The following is a 12,417-nucleotide window of genomic DNA, read 5'->3' as shown; positions in this document are numbered from 1 at the left end:
CATTGTTGAAACAGAGGCAGCTATATCTATAAGCTATAAATATTTCCACACTGTTGATTTATTCCTGAGAGGGGAGTAAATATCCTCATCATCTTGTTCTTGGCTGCTTGCCACGGGCTGCCGGGCGCTAGCGCAGTTTGAATGTTTAGGAAGGAGGCACACTTGGACAGACAAGGTGACAAAGATGTGCCAGGGGAATTTCAAAATAATGACGCATCTAAAAAAGTGGGATTTGAATCAATACTTTCACTTTGCATCGATGATGTTCCATCACCGATTATTGAATTGATGTATTGATCCAGATCAATGGATCGTTACACCCCTAGTGTTTGTTCTTGTCCATTATAACATGCAAACAGCAGTCAAACTATTCCCCTCACATGCAACTCTACTGTGATAACAATCATCCTTTACATCCCTGTGTTAAAATTACTACGTATTTACTATTTACTAAAATACTACCGTACTTGACTGAGTTTACATTTTTTTTCAGCAATGTTTTTTAATGCCCAGATGTTACTAAACCTACCGGTGAGGTTAGGCTTTAGGTGGTGTATTTAAGGGGTTTCCAAATCTTGCAAGAGGTAAAGCTCTGACCACAGCGATGAACACAGTTGTAGTGTATCGGCACTTCATCATGGCTGCTATTGCCACTATATGCCAATGTAAGCAGATTTCTTTGCCTGGGTGTAGTGACTCCTTAACTCAGAGCACAATGAATCCCAAGGACGACTGTTAGAAACTCTTCACACCACTCCTGCGTCATGATCCAGTCATCTGTCCTCCATCATTGTGTCCATTTATGCTTGAAATACAAAATTGTGCCTAAAAATAGCTAAAGGTAAAGCATCTGTTTTTGCTATTCACAACTACAGTAATGAAACCAAAGGCAATTAGATAAGTAGACTGCATTGTCTTATATGTGTAATATACAATATATACAATAGTTCACCATAACTGAGAGGAAAGAAAGGGGCACTGGTGGCGAGGTCACCAGTTCAATCCTTTGAAACTGTGGGCTGCTCTATCAAAAGTTTCCCTTCCAAGTCACTGAGAGAGGCCAGTGATCTTCATGGCATTTAATCATGTCCTTTTGACCTCTTCCGCTGCCTCACAACGCCTCAGTAGCCCTTTAGATAGGAGAGCAAAACAGCCCCTGACCCATGGGTTAGTGAAAACAGCAGGCGCAAGGAAAGCAAGAAATATGCTATAGTGGCCGTGGGAGGCAGGTTTCCTGAGATGTACTGTGATTTCACCTTGTCACCAGGGTTGGCTTTGCTGTGGAAACACATAATAGCATTTAGATCTTTATTATCAAAGACGCTGCTTCAGGAAGTTTGGGTCCTTTGTAGATAATAAAATATTGTCGTTTAAGATTCTGTAAACAGCACTTCTGTAAAATACCGGTTCTGATTTGGTGGTAATGCTTGGACTGTTATTCTGAAAAAATATGCAGCTTGTTCTTGGTACCAAAACATAGCAACAAATACAAAGCAGATAAATATATTTATAACATTGATTTGAATATTTGACAAGTTAAAGCACTTTGAGCTCATAGAAACCCTTCTTTTAACTTGCCGGCTAAACAATATTTACACCAAGACGAAGTCCTGGAAATAACACGAGACAAACACATCCCACCAGCACGCAGAACTAAAGTAAGTAATGGTTAACCACTAATTAGATTTACATCTGCGTCATCACAATGCAGTCTTGTGTATATCAAATGAATTGTTATGGAACTCCAGTGACACGTGAGGCACATGATACTGCATTAGGCTGAGTCATCTGGAAGGATTTAGTTAGACTGAGGAGTAGTTTATGGACTCTAAAATGATTGGTTAGTTACGTCTTAGGTTCTGTGTCATGGTGGTGCGGAGGTAATTACAATGCTGATAGTTTCTCTAATTTGTGATATGCAGGGGACGCCTGGAAATCCAACGCCCTTGATTGTTTTTGTTTTTTTCAATGTTTCATGGTGTACATGGTGAACACACGGTGAGCCGCAATTTTATGTGCACCAACTAATTACGCAACTGGCCAAGACTATATCATGCTGTTAATTATAAACAGTAACAGTGTGTCATTCCTTCTAGTTTTTATGTTTATATCTCTGCTTAGCCACAAAACTCTCCTCACATTATTTTGCAGTATGCAAATATAAAAGATGGCTCTGTCTTAAAATTGTGGTCAAACATGAAGTGAGGAAATGCCTTTCAAAGGATTTGCAGCTTGGAAATGACTGTATCTGATGGGGAGCCAGAGGAATTAAAAACTCCCATCTGCAGAGTGACATTAATTCCTGCATTCGACTTCATTGTAAAAAACTCAGGATTTTCAATTTGAAGCGATTCGGCAACTAGCTCTAATTAACTTCAGCATGTGGTAATTCTAATTCTTCAGTAATCCCCCTTCCCTTTTTTTGTCACTTTCTGACACAAGTTTGTATCTATTACACTCACTATCGCCGTTCCTTCATTCATACTGCCTTTCTTCCTCCCTTCAATCACTCGCTTTCTCTTTGCAGAGCCTCTGATGGCTTCCCGAGTTGAGAGGAGCCAGAAGTCTGTGTTATATCCTCGTGCCTCTCTGCTGGGTGTCTGGCCGCTTATGTAGCTGAGGGAAGTGAAGTTGGCGTGAAAGTTATTTGTTTCAGACGCAATAACCCAAGGGATGAGCTGAGGCAACTTGAGGGCTGCTGATGTGAGACACGCGAGCGGTGTAGCGAGGAAGGCGACAGGTCTGCGTATGTCTGTGTGTCAGTGTGTGGGAGGAGATGTTTAAGTTTGCTGAGGGCGATGCCACTCGTACTCTTTGTGCTGTGATGTTGAAAGCACCTTCAGAATTAAAGTGCTTCTGTGAAAGCTAGTGGGCTCATGTGTTCGGGCTCACAGTAGGCAACAGTTTAATATTCTCCTCCAGACAACAGTTTTTCTTTTGGTTCATGTCTGATCTCCTTTTAAAAATCTCTTATCGGTACACAAATGACTCACATATAAACCGCTAAATAACCGTGCATGTGTTGTATTTTGTCATATCTATTCATATATTCATTACAGCAAATGGAGAGAACAAAATCAATTTCATGCTTCAGGATGTTTTTGTGAACCATGTTGTTTCTCACCTGCAGTGTACCACCATGGGCCCTGCATCTGGAGGATTGCAAGCTTTCACCCGTCTCAGGAAGGCCAGGAACGGAGTGGGGTGCTCTGGCACCCCATGGTCTGGCCAGGCCGTGAACTGGAACTGCCTCACCTCTCTCTTCTCGCTGGAGCCATTCTGAATATGGAGGCAGAAAAGGTTAGTGGCACGACACAACCGGAATCAAATACTTGACAGCTGTCGAGAGGACTTAGTAGCTTCTACAGGGCAACAAAATGGTCCTTACTTTAAAAAGTGCAAATGTCCTGACACAGTATGTGGCCAGCTCTACTGTGTCCAGCAGTGTCACTTGGATGAGGCCGTATGTCTCCGTCGCTCTGGTCGGCCAGTATTGGTCACATTTCACCTGCATTGGAGAGAAACGTTGTTCTTGACAAGGTCTGGATAGGAACTTATGAGCCTGTTTGTTGAAAAACACAATTTATTTCAGGTACTAGGACTCGAACAATGTTAAAATGCATTTCAACATTGGCTTCATTCCTGCTGACTAAGTATGATTTCATAATCAATGAAATGGCTTGAGATATTTGTATGGAGCCGACAGTGCTATTAATTGTCCTGACATAGTCTATAATTACAAAGGTAACCAAGGTTTCCAATCATATTACCGGGTCAGCTTTATTGCTATTCGAGTGTACAGCTTTGTTTCCCAGTTAAGGGCCAATAAAACACTGTTCCATTATAGCATTACTGCTGCGCTGACAAAGGAAAGCACTATTGGTGCTGAAGAGGAAATAACCAGGCTCCAGTTCAATTGCTTTTCTTCGTATCGTCCAGTAGAACTCATGTGGTTTTAGCAGTTTGTTTGACAGTGTCATCATATTAAAGATGTCCTGTTGCCTGACGCTCTGTAACAGTTGAAAATGATGACAAGTGAACACCAGTTGTACCACTGGAATATTCAAACATTTAACAAGTCCACTAATTTCATTTCCTGTGCAGCTGTTATAGCATTGACACCCTGAGTAATGGAGTGATTCATAATAGTGTTTACTTGCAAATACTCAAGCTTTATATATGCAAACATGCAAAGACAGCTTGAGTGCTTCCCAGTGAATGATATGACTGATTAATATGAAAGACAGGAGCTGTTGGCAGCAAACAAAAGCACATTATGTACTACAAATGTCAAACAACATAATGGCACTGCTGGATCATGGAGGGTGGGGCGTCTTGCAGGAAGCTTTCACAGCAGAGTCCAGAAACACCCTCATATCCAAAAGGAAAATAAACAAAGTAATAAAGATCCCATATTATGCTATTTTAGGTTCATACCTTTGTTTTTGGTGCCTGTGAGAACATTTCAACTTTCGTTAACTCTTCTTTTAAATGATTTTGCTCATATTGTACTATTGCTGCAACACCTCTATTCAGTCCCTGTGCACATGCTCCATTTTAGTGCATGTCCTTTTAAAGCCTTCTTCTTGAAAAGCCCAGTCTTCTCTGATTGGTCAGCTGCCACAAGCCTGAACAGGACCTGCTGACCATGCATCCGCAGGCCTTTTTTTTTTTTTTTTGGCTTTCTAGCATTTTGAGTACCTCAGAAGCAGCTTTATAATTAAGAAAACAACTTTAAATCTCACAGTCTCCAATAAAGGACCTTTAATCGAAAACTAACACATTTTACAGTGCCGACACTGTTGAAGAGCAGCTGCAGGAATGCATTTGCTTTGCAGATTGTACAGATACTGAGTGAAAACTGCTCTCCGGATTGAGTCAGCACCCCTGTTAACACTGTGCCAGGCTCTTAGAAAAGGCATACAAGTGTGAAGGTCAGTAGCTTATAGAGTCCGCGCAAGCTTTCATCCGCTCAGTCAAACACTGTAAGATGTGCAAGAGAGAGGGAGAAAGAGCCTTTTGACCACACCAACCTTTAAGGAGAAGGGAGTGCATACAGCTTGGCGTAGCTTTCTCCAGGGTTTTTATCACTGATTGTAATCCAGTGCCTTCAGCAGTGCTAAGCTAATGAAGGGAGCAATGCCACTAATCAGTCAGGACTAAACAACAGCACAGAGTGTTGTTGTGACGGGAGGATTGAGGATATCAGTGGGTGATAGAATGCAACCTGGCTTCTCCTGGTGAATAAACAGGGAACGCCAGAGCACAAGCATGCTGTAGAAATTACAACATGGTTGCAAAATAGAGGAGGATTAGGAGGACAGGGACGTCAAACTGATCATGTCACTAACAGAGAATGAGCAAAGCTGGAATCTTCCTCTCCTGTTAATGTTCTGTGTCAAATTAAAAATGGAAAAAGTGAGTCTTTGTTTTGTTTGAATCTTGTTTCCCACACTTTTGTTTTCCTAGTCATTTCTGTTTGATACAAGTCATTAGAGAGATGGAGATCCTTTTTTCTTACCCTGGACCTCTCCTCCAGTTTGGTCATCATGACGACGATGGCGCTCCTCTGCTCCCAGATCATCCTCCAGAATTCTCCGAATGTCTCTGGCAGAGATCCTTGGGTGGCAATGTACGCATTCTGCTTCCTGTAGCCATCGATGTAGTTGGCATTGATGTAGTCACTTCCAGGTATACCTAAAAAGAGGCAAGGTGTGACTTGGGTTGTCAAGCTGGTAACGATAAGAGGCAGTGGTGGGACACTAACCCAATGTGGACAATAAATGTCACAAAATACTGGTATTTTTTCGCTTCACAAGTTTGTCCTGGCCTTTATTTTTCCTACAGTTATTTGAGATAACGTCAGAGATTTTCCCGCACATAAGGGGACATAGCGTGAGGTAATCATCTGTGTTTTTCTCTGACTAATAAATTGAAAAATAGCATAAAGCAGTCAGATTTGGAAACAGTTTTACAGTCCGTAAGGATTTGTATTTGCTATCAACAGCATTTAAATCCTCAGTTTTTGCGTCCCTCTTCCATATCTGCAAGTCACTTACAGATAAAGCTTGGTCTGTAAAAGTCTATTACCTCACATGGAGAAAAACAAACCAACAAAAAAACTAGCAAAACAATCCCCCCTCCTCCTCTCCTCCTTCCCTTTTCTTATATATTAAATGAAAGGCACAGCAGCCTTTTTCGAATCCAGGCGAAAGAGACAGAGCTGACAGCTAGTCAATGCTTTAGGACTGGCAGTTTAGGGGCTTCGTGCACACATGGTCGACCAAGATAAGTCTCATCTGCATGGACGCCACGTATCAGAGAATCCCCTCACTCCAACTGCTTCCTCCCCCCCCCCTCTCCTCCCAGACTCCCTTTTACTCCCAGGTAACTTATTCACCAGAAAAAAGGAAAGAAAATGGAATATGAACACATTCAAAAACCAACCCCCATTATTATTTTTTTTCCATCTTTTTTCCCATCCCTCTCTTTAAATGTTGGAGTTGTACACACAGGCAGGCGGCTAGGCAGTACATTTTTGTGATGGACAAGGGATAAATACAATTAAGCCCAGTGTGTTTCCAAATTGAAAAGCAAAAAGACACATTATGGTGGTTTAATGAGAATGAGGCAAGTGTTGTTTAATGCACATTTGCAAATGGATTTTGCCTTTATGCTTTCTGTCACTCAGGATTTGTATGAATTCTACCGTTTTCTCTGTCAACATGCTTTTTTGAGAAATAAACATTGCTACAGTGTTGTTCAGCACTCCTCGTCGAAAAGAATATACAGAAATAATTCAAGGACACAATATTGTGATGATAAAACATTTAGATTCTTTGGAGTATATTCATTTTAAGACATTCGATACTTGTGAACCCAAGACCACACTCCTACAGGGCAGAGTAATAGACTAGTTTTTTAATCAATCAGCCACTTGTAGAAATATAGAACATAACAGTGGTAAAAACGGTGAGCTCGCGCACAACTTGAATGCTTCCAAAAAGAACATAGAAATTGGTGGAATATGCGGTGATCACGCTCGTAAAAGTGAATACATACTAATTGAAATTTAGAATCTGTACAATTTTGGCAAGTGTCTAAAAAGTTTTAGGGATTAACTTTAGATACCAGTTTAATCCTGCTAAGTACGTGTTTTGTATGGTCCGGCAGCTTGGCAAGAGGTGGCTCGTCATTCATCAGAAGCTGAACAAATTCAATGATGTCACGACAATTAAAGTCCACAGATGTACTCGAGCTTCAGAGTGCCTGTATTCCAAAGATTCTGCTGATCCATCCCCACATCAATAAATTCTGAAAGTGCCGCAGCTGTCTTCAAATTCTGATGTCAAATCCCAAATCCCTTTTTATTCAAAGAACTCAATCAGAGTAAACAATAGACGCATTGCTTGCCAAAAGGCTTTGTTTAAGCTTTAGAAGGGAAAAGAGGAAGTCCCTCATGTCCCCTTGGCTGAGAACTACTCGCTTGCTGTAGCACAAAGGCGCCAATGTGGTTGTGCAGATGTGTTTATACGCCTGGCTAATGGAGTTCCATCAACGCTCAAGCTGTGTGTTGTTTCAGAGAGAGTGCGAAAAGAGCTCTCTAAGTCTTTATCTATCTGTTTTTGTCACATTAGCCATTTATTACTTTGTTTATTTTCCTTCACTCTCCATGGGAGCAGCTCAATGGAAATTGTTAATTAATAGCTGTGTGCTCAATTGTGCTTAATCCAATAAACTGGTGAAGGAGCCAGCACTTAACTAACCATTCCAAAGTGGCCGTTCATTCCTTAGAAGCTGTACTGTACAGTGCTGCACATCTCTAAAGTGCCAGAGACTCTTGACTAGACCTTTTCAAGTCAGGTCTGTGATGGGCTCAAGTATAATTGTGAGTATAAAAGTCAGGCACTATCTAGCTACAAGGTCTTTATGTTCAGCTCAATGCAACCACACCTTGAGGGAGTCCTGTCCATATAATGCTTGTAGCGATGCAGTGTGGATTGAGTCAGTAATCTAAGCATTTTAGCTTCATCTTGTGTGTTGCTGTCAGGTTCAACGAGGTAGCAAAAAGCATCCCCTCATCCTCCTCCAATGTACTCAGTGTTCTGGTTTTAAGTATAATGACACACAAGAAATAGCCTTGGTATGAATTGTTTGCCCAGGCATTATAAAAAAAAAAAATCTCCTGCCACTAAGTCAGAGACACAGATGCTGATCAAACATACTTGCATCCCTCATTGTACATCATTCTTAAATATGATTAAACTCAGCTTCTTACAGAAAAATGCCTTTTTCTAAAGCCATCTATTCTTTCTCAAGCACCTGAGGCATGAAAAGAAATAAGTACTCTGACACACTTGTGTAGGAATATGTATTAAAAGTACACTCTGGTTGCACTCCTGAGGTCTAAAAGACACAGCTGCACAGGCTGTCTTTGGAATCAATACAGCAGTTGGGAGGGAAGATGTCGGTGGGCGGCATACCGTCAATAGCGGAGAGCAAGACTCTAGAATGGTCGTAGGCAATCACGTTGGCATATCTGTTCTTTGGTTTGTTGACCTCCAGGTTAGAATGCTCCCATGTGAACTGCTGACCAGGGTCGATGGACTGTGAAGCAGAAGAAGATTTATCATTACAATGGAATGTTTTGCTCTATATGAAAATTTAACAGTAGTTTGTTGCTTGGATTGAATTCAGCTCGTGCCCGTGAGGCACTGGTGCAAAATCCTTATCAGAGAGCGAACTCAAATATGTGTTTCACCACAGAGCATTTGGATACAAAATCTGATCTAGTTTACTGATGTTTAAAAACATCTCTTAAGGAGTCTGGTGAAATTCAAGGCCATACTTAGCTTTGTACGTCTGACCCAGCCCGTGCTTATCAAGTCTATGAGGAAGGCAGCTTACTACAATTAAAAACAATTTAATTTAGTCTTGTTTTTTTCTGATGTGTCCTCTTTGTTTAACAGTCTATTTTTGCACTGACAGTTTATTTGGCCAAATACAAAATAGTTTGTCTTAATGTCATGCATGCATGCTTTTCCCTCCTCATCTGTACAATACAATGAGGAAGAAAGGTTGCAAAATACTGATAAAATGTTGCTTTATTTCTAGCCCTTGGGCATGCAAGAGATTGTCTTAAGGCTACACACTGTGTGTGCAGGAATACAAAAATAACCACTTTCTTCACACATCATGTGAAGGCTTATAAATTAAGTATGGACCATGAAATACGTCACACTCTTGATATAAAAGTAATAGAAGTTATTGTCTCCAAAGAAAATTGTTGTTGTCTGATAAAGGCTGATTTACTTGATGAATAGTCTGACCCAGACTTTTACTCTTCTCCGTTAATGTTGTTCAGTAGAATCTTTTCTTGCCTCTCAGAAAATGGGGTTGTCAACAGACACTGGACTCCTAAGTTGACAAATCTTAAATTAAAAGTGTCGACATTAAGTGGATACTTCACTTTGTAGAACAATGTGAACTTTGTGTCATCCTTGCCATGAAATACCCGCTACGTATAAATTATTAGATGTACAAAAAGACACATTCTGAATTGGTCACAGAGGAAAAGCTTGCATTCCATTTGAGTTTTAGGACCTGATGACACACACAGGAATACCACGCTTGAGACTAGTTCAACAGAATTTGCTACCCGAGCCCTCATTCAGCTTTGTGAAGCTAGGATTGATAATGGTCCCTCATCACAGATAAATGAACTATAAAATATAATGTCACAAAGGGAAAATACAAAGACATGAAAAATAGCATTCCATTTCACATTACAGGGAAAATATTGCACTTGTGTTTTAATGACTACAGCCTACTTTTATGAGTTAATCTCCACTGTAACACAGAAGACGTGCTGTAGGACATATTGCAACACACACAGCCATACTGACCTTGCTTATAGATCTGCATATGATCATAGTTTTATGACTTCTTCAAAATAATTTACAGGAGGGATAAACACATAAAAAAATAGTTTTATTATTTATTTTAGACCAGTTTAATAATTGCAATCTTTATGATACCACAATGGCCATGGAAGGGAATACATTAAGAGTTATTTTAGAACATGCGAGCTCGACGTGAATACAATAATAAATTTCAGCCCTGAGTTCTTTATCTGCAGAATTCACCTAAAGCAGCAATATGTGGGGGACAACCCACTGGCTAAGTCTGATATTATATCAAAATATGTTGAAACACTGGGCTGCAACATTGCTCATAATAAAAATCTTTATTTCATTGTGCTCCCAAAATTGCTTTCCACTGCTCTCGAATGAGCTCTATGAAATTGGAATTCAATGTACTTAAGCTGCAATAATGATTGGGCAGCTTGGCAGCCGACCATGTGGTGACCTCATAGATTTTGGAGCCGTTGCAGGACCCGCAGAGAGAAAATGGGCAGAGAAAGAGTGACCGTTCCCATCTCACACAGTGCCCCAGAAAAAGACCTCATGCAAGCAAGTATAAAGGAAATGTTTACACTCTCTGACCACAGCCTGAAGATTTTTTAAAGGACACAAATTTTAACGACGTTTGAAGATTTAATCAATTAAGTTACAGTTACTGTCACCTTTGTTCCATGGTGCATTATTATTCTGACTGTGGCCATACAATCTCGAGTAACAACTGAAGATGAACTTCTATATATAGCATACTGTATCTTTAGTATGCCGTTTGCTCCAACTGGCACATTCATATTGTGAGCAGTGGTGATGGCTGTAGATGCTGATAGCAAGACCTCTGAATTTTAGTCCTATTATTTTATTTGGTTGTTTATGATTTCACATGTGGAGCAGGTGGTAGTAGTGGGAATTTGGCATTTACAGGCAGGATGAAATTAGGCAGCGTAAACCAGTGCAACTTCATATATGTCCTGTTTTCAGGGCTTTATTATATTGATTAAGAAACACTAATTACACTTAAAACAGGTGCATTCTCTGTGCAGGGTTTTTGGTATAATAGTATTCCCTTTTACTCAGTTTCGTCACATAGGCCTTTTTCACAGCAGACATTTTTGAGTTGTCATGGAATGAAAAAACATGTGCTACTAATGACATTAATAATGGCCTCTTTTTCATTCAAGTGCCTCAGTAAATCATGTCAGTGAACCAGCAGGCACAGTGGCAGGGCCCTGAGAGTGGAAATGGAATGCAGCCATTATTAATGTTGATAATTGAACTGTGCGTTTCCTGCTATGACATGTCAAAATGCCTGCCGTGAAAAGGCACTCTGACCAAATTTAGATCTCTGTGTTTGTCTGAAAGGAAGTCGTTCCTAACCTCTGCCCTCATTTGGCCATCAGCCACCAGAGCCATTGTTGACATGTTTGAACTGCCGTGTGGCTGGCATGGGTATGCAATGATAGGAATAAGGTTTCCTGGAAAATATCGCTACATGCTCTTGCATTGCTGGCCACCATGCTACAGAGTGAAGGTTATCTGAAATCAGTTTGTGAGCATGATGCATGCTCCTGTATCAGACATGATCTCACATTGTAGTCCATATTCCACAATACTCTTGCTATGACATTCATCCCAATTGCTGGATCAACAGTTGTAGACACTCACCTCATATTCTTGTGAAAACTTGAGGTTGTCGTTGGCTTTCAGACGCTCCAGATGATCTGCCAGGTCCATAATTGGGATCGGAGGGTGGCTCGCCATACCTGTCAATCAGACGGACTGAAGGTCAGTCACCAGTCTTGTAAGAGGGCATCACCCAAGCACAAGCCAACAGTGAATCATTAGATAAGCGGCATGTGTGTTTAACAGGGGGAATGGAAGAGTGGATTCTTGTTAGGCTAGTTTGTTCACTCAAAGCAGTGGCCATGCTAATAGAGAGAATATGGATACAGAAGCCAATGAGAAGTCATCGAGCACACTTGCCCCACTGGGACTCTCCCTATTGAGAGAGAAGAACGTTATTCACACAGAAAGCTGCCGTGGGTAGTTAGCATGACGGTAAGACACAGACACAAACAAACATCCCAAAAAACAACCAATCAAAAGAACAACCGAAAAAACATTCAAATGTTAGGCCAGATGTTGACGTCTGCTTTGAGCGATGACATGTTTTCAGGCTGTCATTTCAAACTCCGCCTCCTGTGATGACATAGCATTAATGCCAGATGGATTAGATGGGAATGGAAAAACAAGACTAGGCAGAAAAAAAGGAAAAGAAAGGAATTAAAGCTAAATAAAAACATGTCAAATGCATAATCGAGACCAACTAACTTGACAAATGGAGGTTACTGGGGTGACTGGACGCACCTGAACCTGTGGAGGAAACGGCGGTGTAATTAAATACGTTGCAGATGTTTTAGCAATGTGATGACTATTCTCTTAACAAACAGAAGGGGTTGAATAGGTAGTTGAATGAATTATGTGTATTCTACATGGGACA

At 40.7% G+C, this 12,417-nt stretch overlaps 1 protein-coding gene and 1 long non-coding RNA gene across 42 annotated transcripts in view; one reads left to right on the top strand and one right to left on the bottom strand.

The window, feature by feature from the left end:
• The window catches only part of LOC119027522 (receptor-type tyrosine-protein phosphatase delta-like), a 402,917-nt gene that overhangs the window by 9,992 nt on the left and 380,508 nt on the right, over positions 1-12,417 (bottom strand). For 21 of the 38 annotated variants that reach the window (XM_037112789.1, XM_037112790.1, XM_037112788.1 and 18 more), the window contains 6 exons: positions 12,249-12,290; positions 11,583-11,680; positions 8,484-8,607; positions 5,522-5,697; positions 3,389-3,508; positions 3,125-3,279 (listed from right to left, as the gene is read on the bottom strand). In XM_037112789.1, coding sequence (XP_036968684.1) covers positions 3,125-3,279; positions 3,389-3,508; positions 5,522-5,697; positions 8,484-8,607; positions 11,583-11,680; positions 12,249-12,290 — 715 coding nt within the window. The remainder of the gene's footprint in view (positions 1-3,124; positions 3,280-3,388; positions 3,509-5,521; positions 5,698-8,483; positions 8,608-11,582; positions 11,681-12,248; positions 12,291-12,417) is intronic. The other 17 variants (XM_037112801.1, XM_037112807.1, XM_037112805.1 and 14 more) reach the window with 1 other exon arrangement.
• Positions 1-12,417, top strand: part of LOC119027527 — a 180,643-nt gene that overhangs the window by 130,274 nt on the left and 37,952 nt on the right. For 3 of the 4 annotated variants that reach the window (XR_005077403.1, XR_005077406.1, XR_005077405.1), the window contains one exon: positions 3,131-3,300. This is a non-coding gene — a long non-coding RNA (uncharacterized LOC119027527). Of the gene's footprint in view, positions 1-3,130; positions 3,301-5,469; positions 5,580-12,417 lie in introns of those variants that run through there. The other variant, XR_005077404.1, reaches the window with a different exon arrangement.

The sequence above is a fragment of the Acanthopagrus latus genome, chromosome 10 (assembly GCF_904848185.1).
Source record: "Acanthopagrus latus isolate v.2019 chromosome 10, fAcaLat1.1, whole genome shotgun sequence".
In the NCBI taxonomy this organism is placed as follows: Eukaryota; Metazoa; Chordata; class Actinopteri; order Spariformes; family Sparidae; genus Acanthopagrus; species Acanthopagrus latus.
This window is presented reverse-complemented; position numbering and strand designations above follow the sequence as displayed.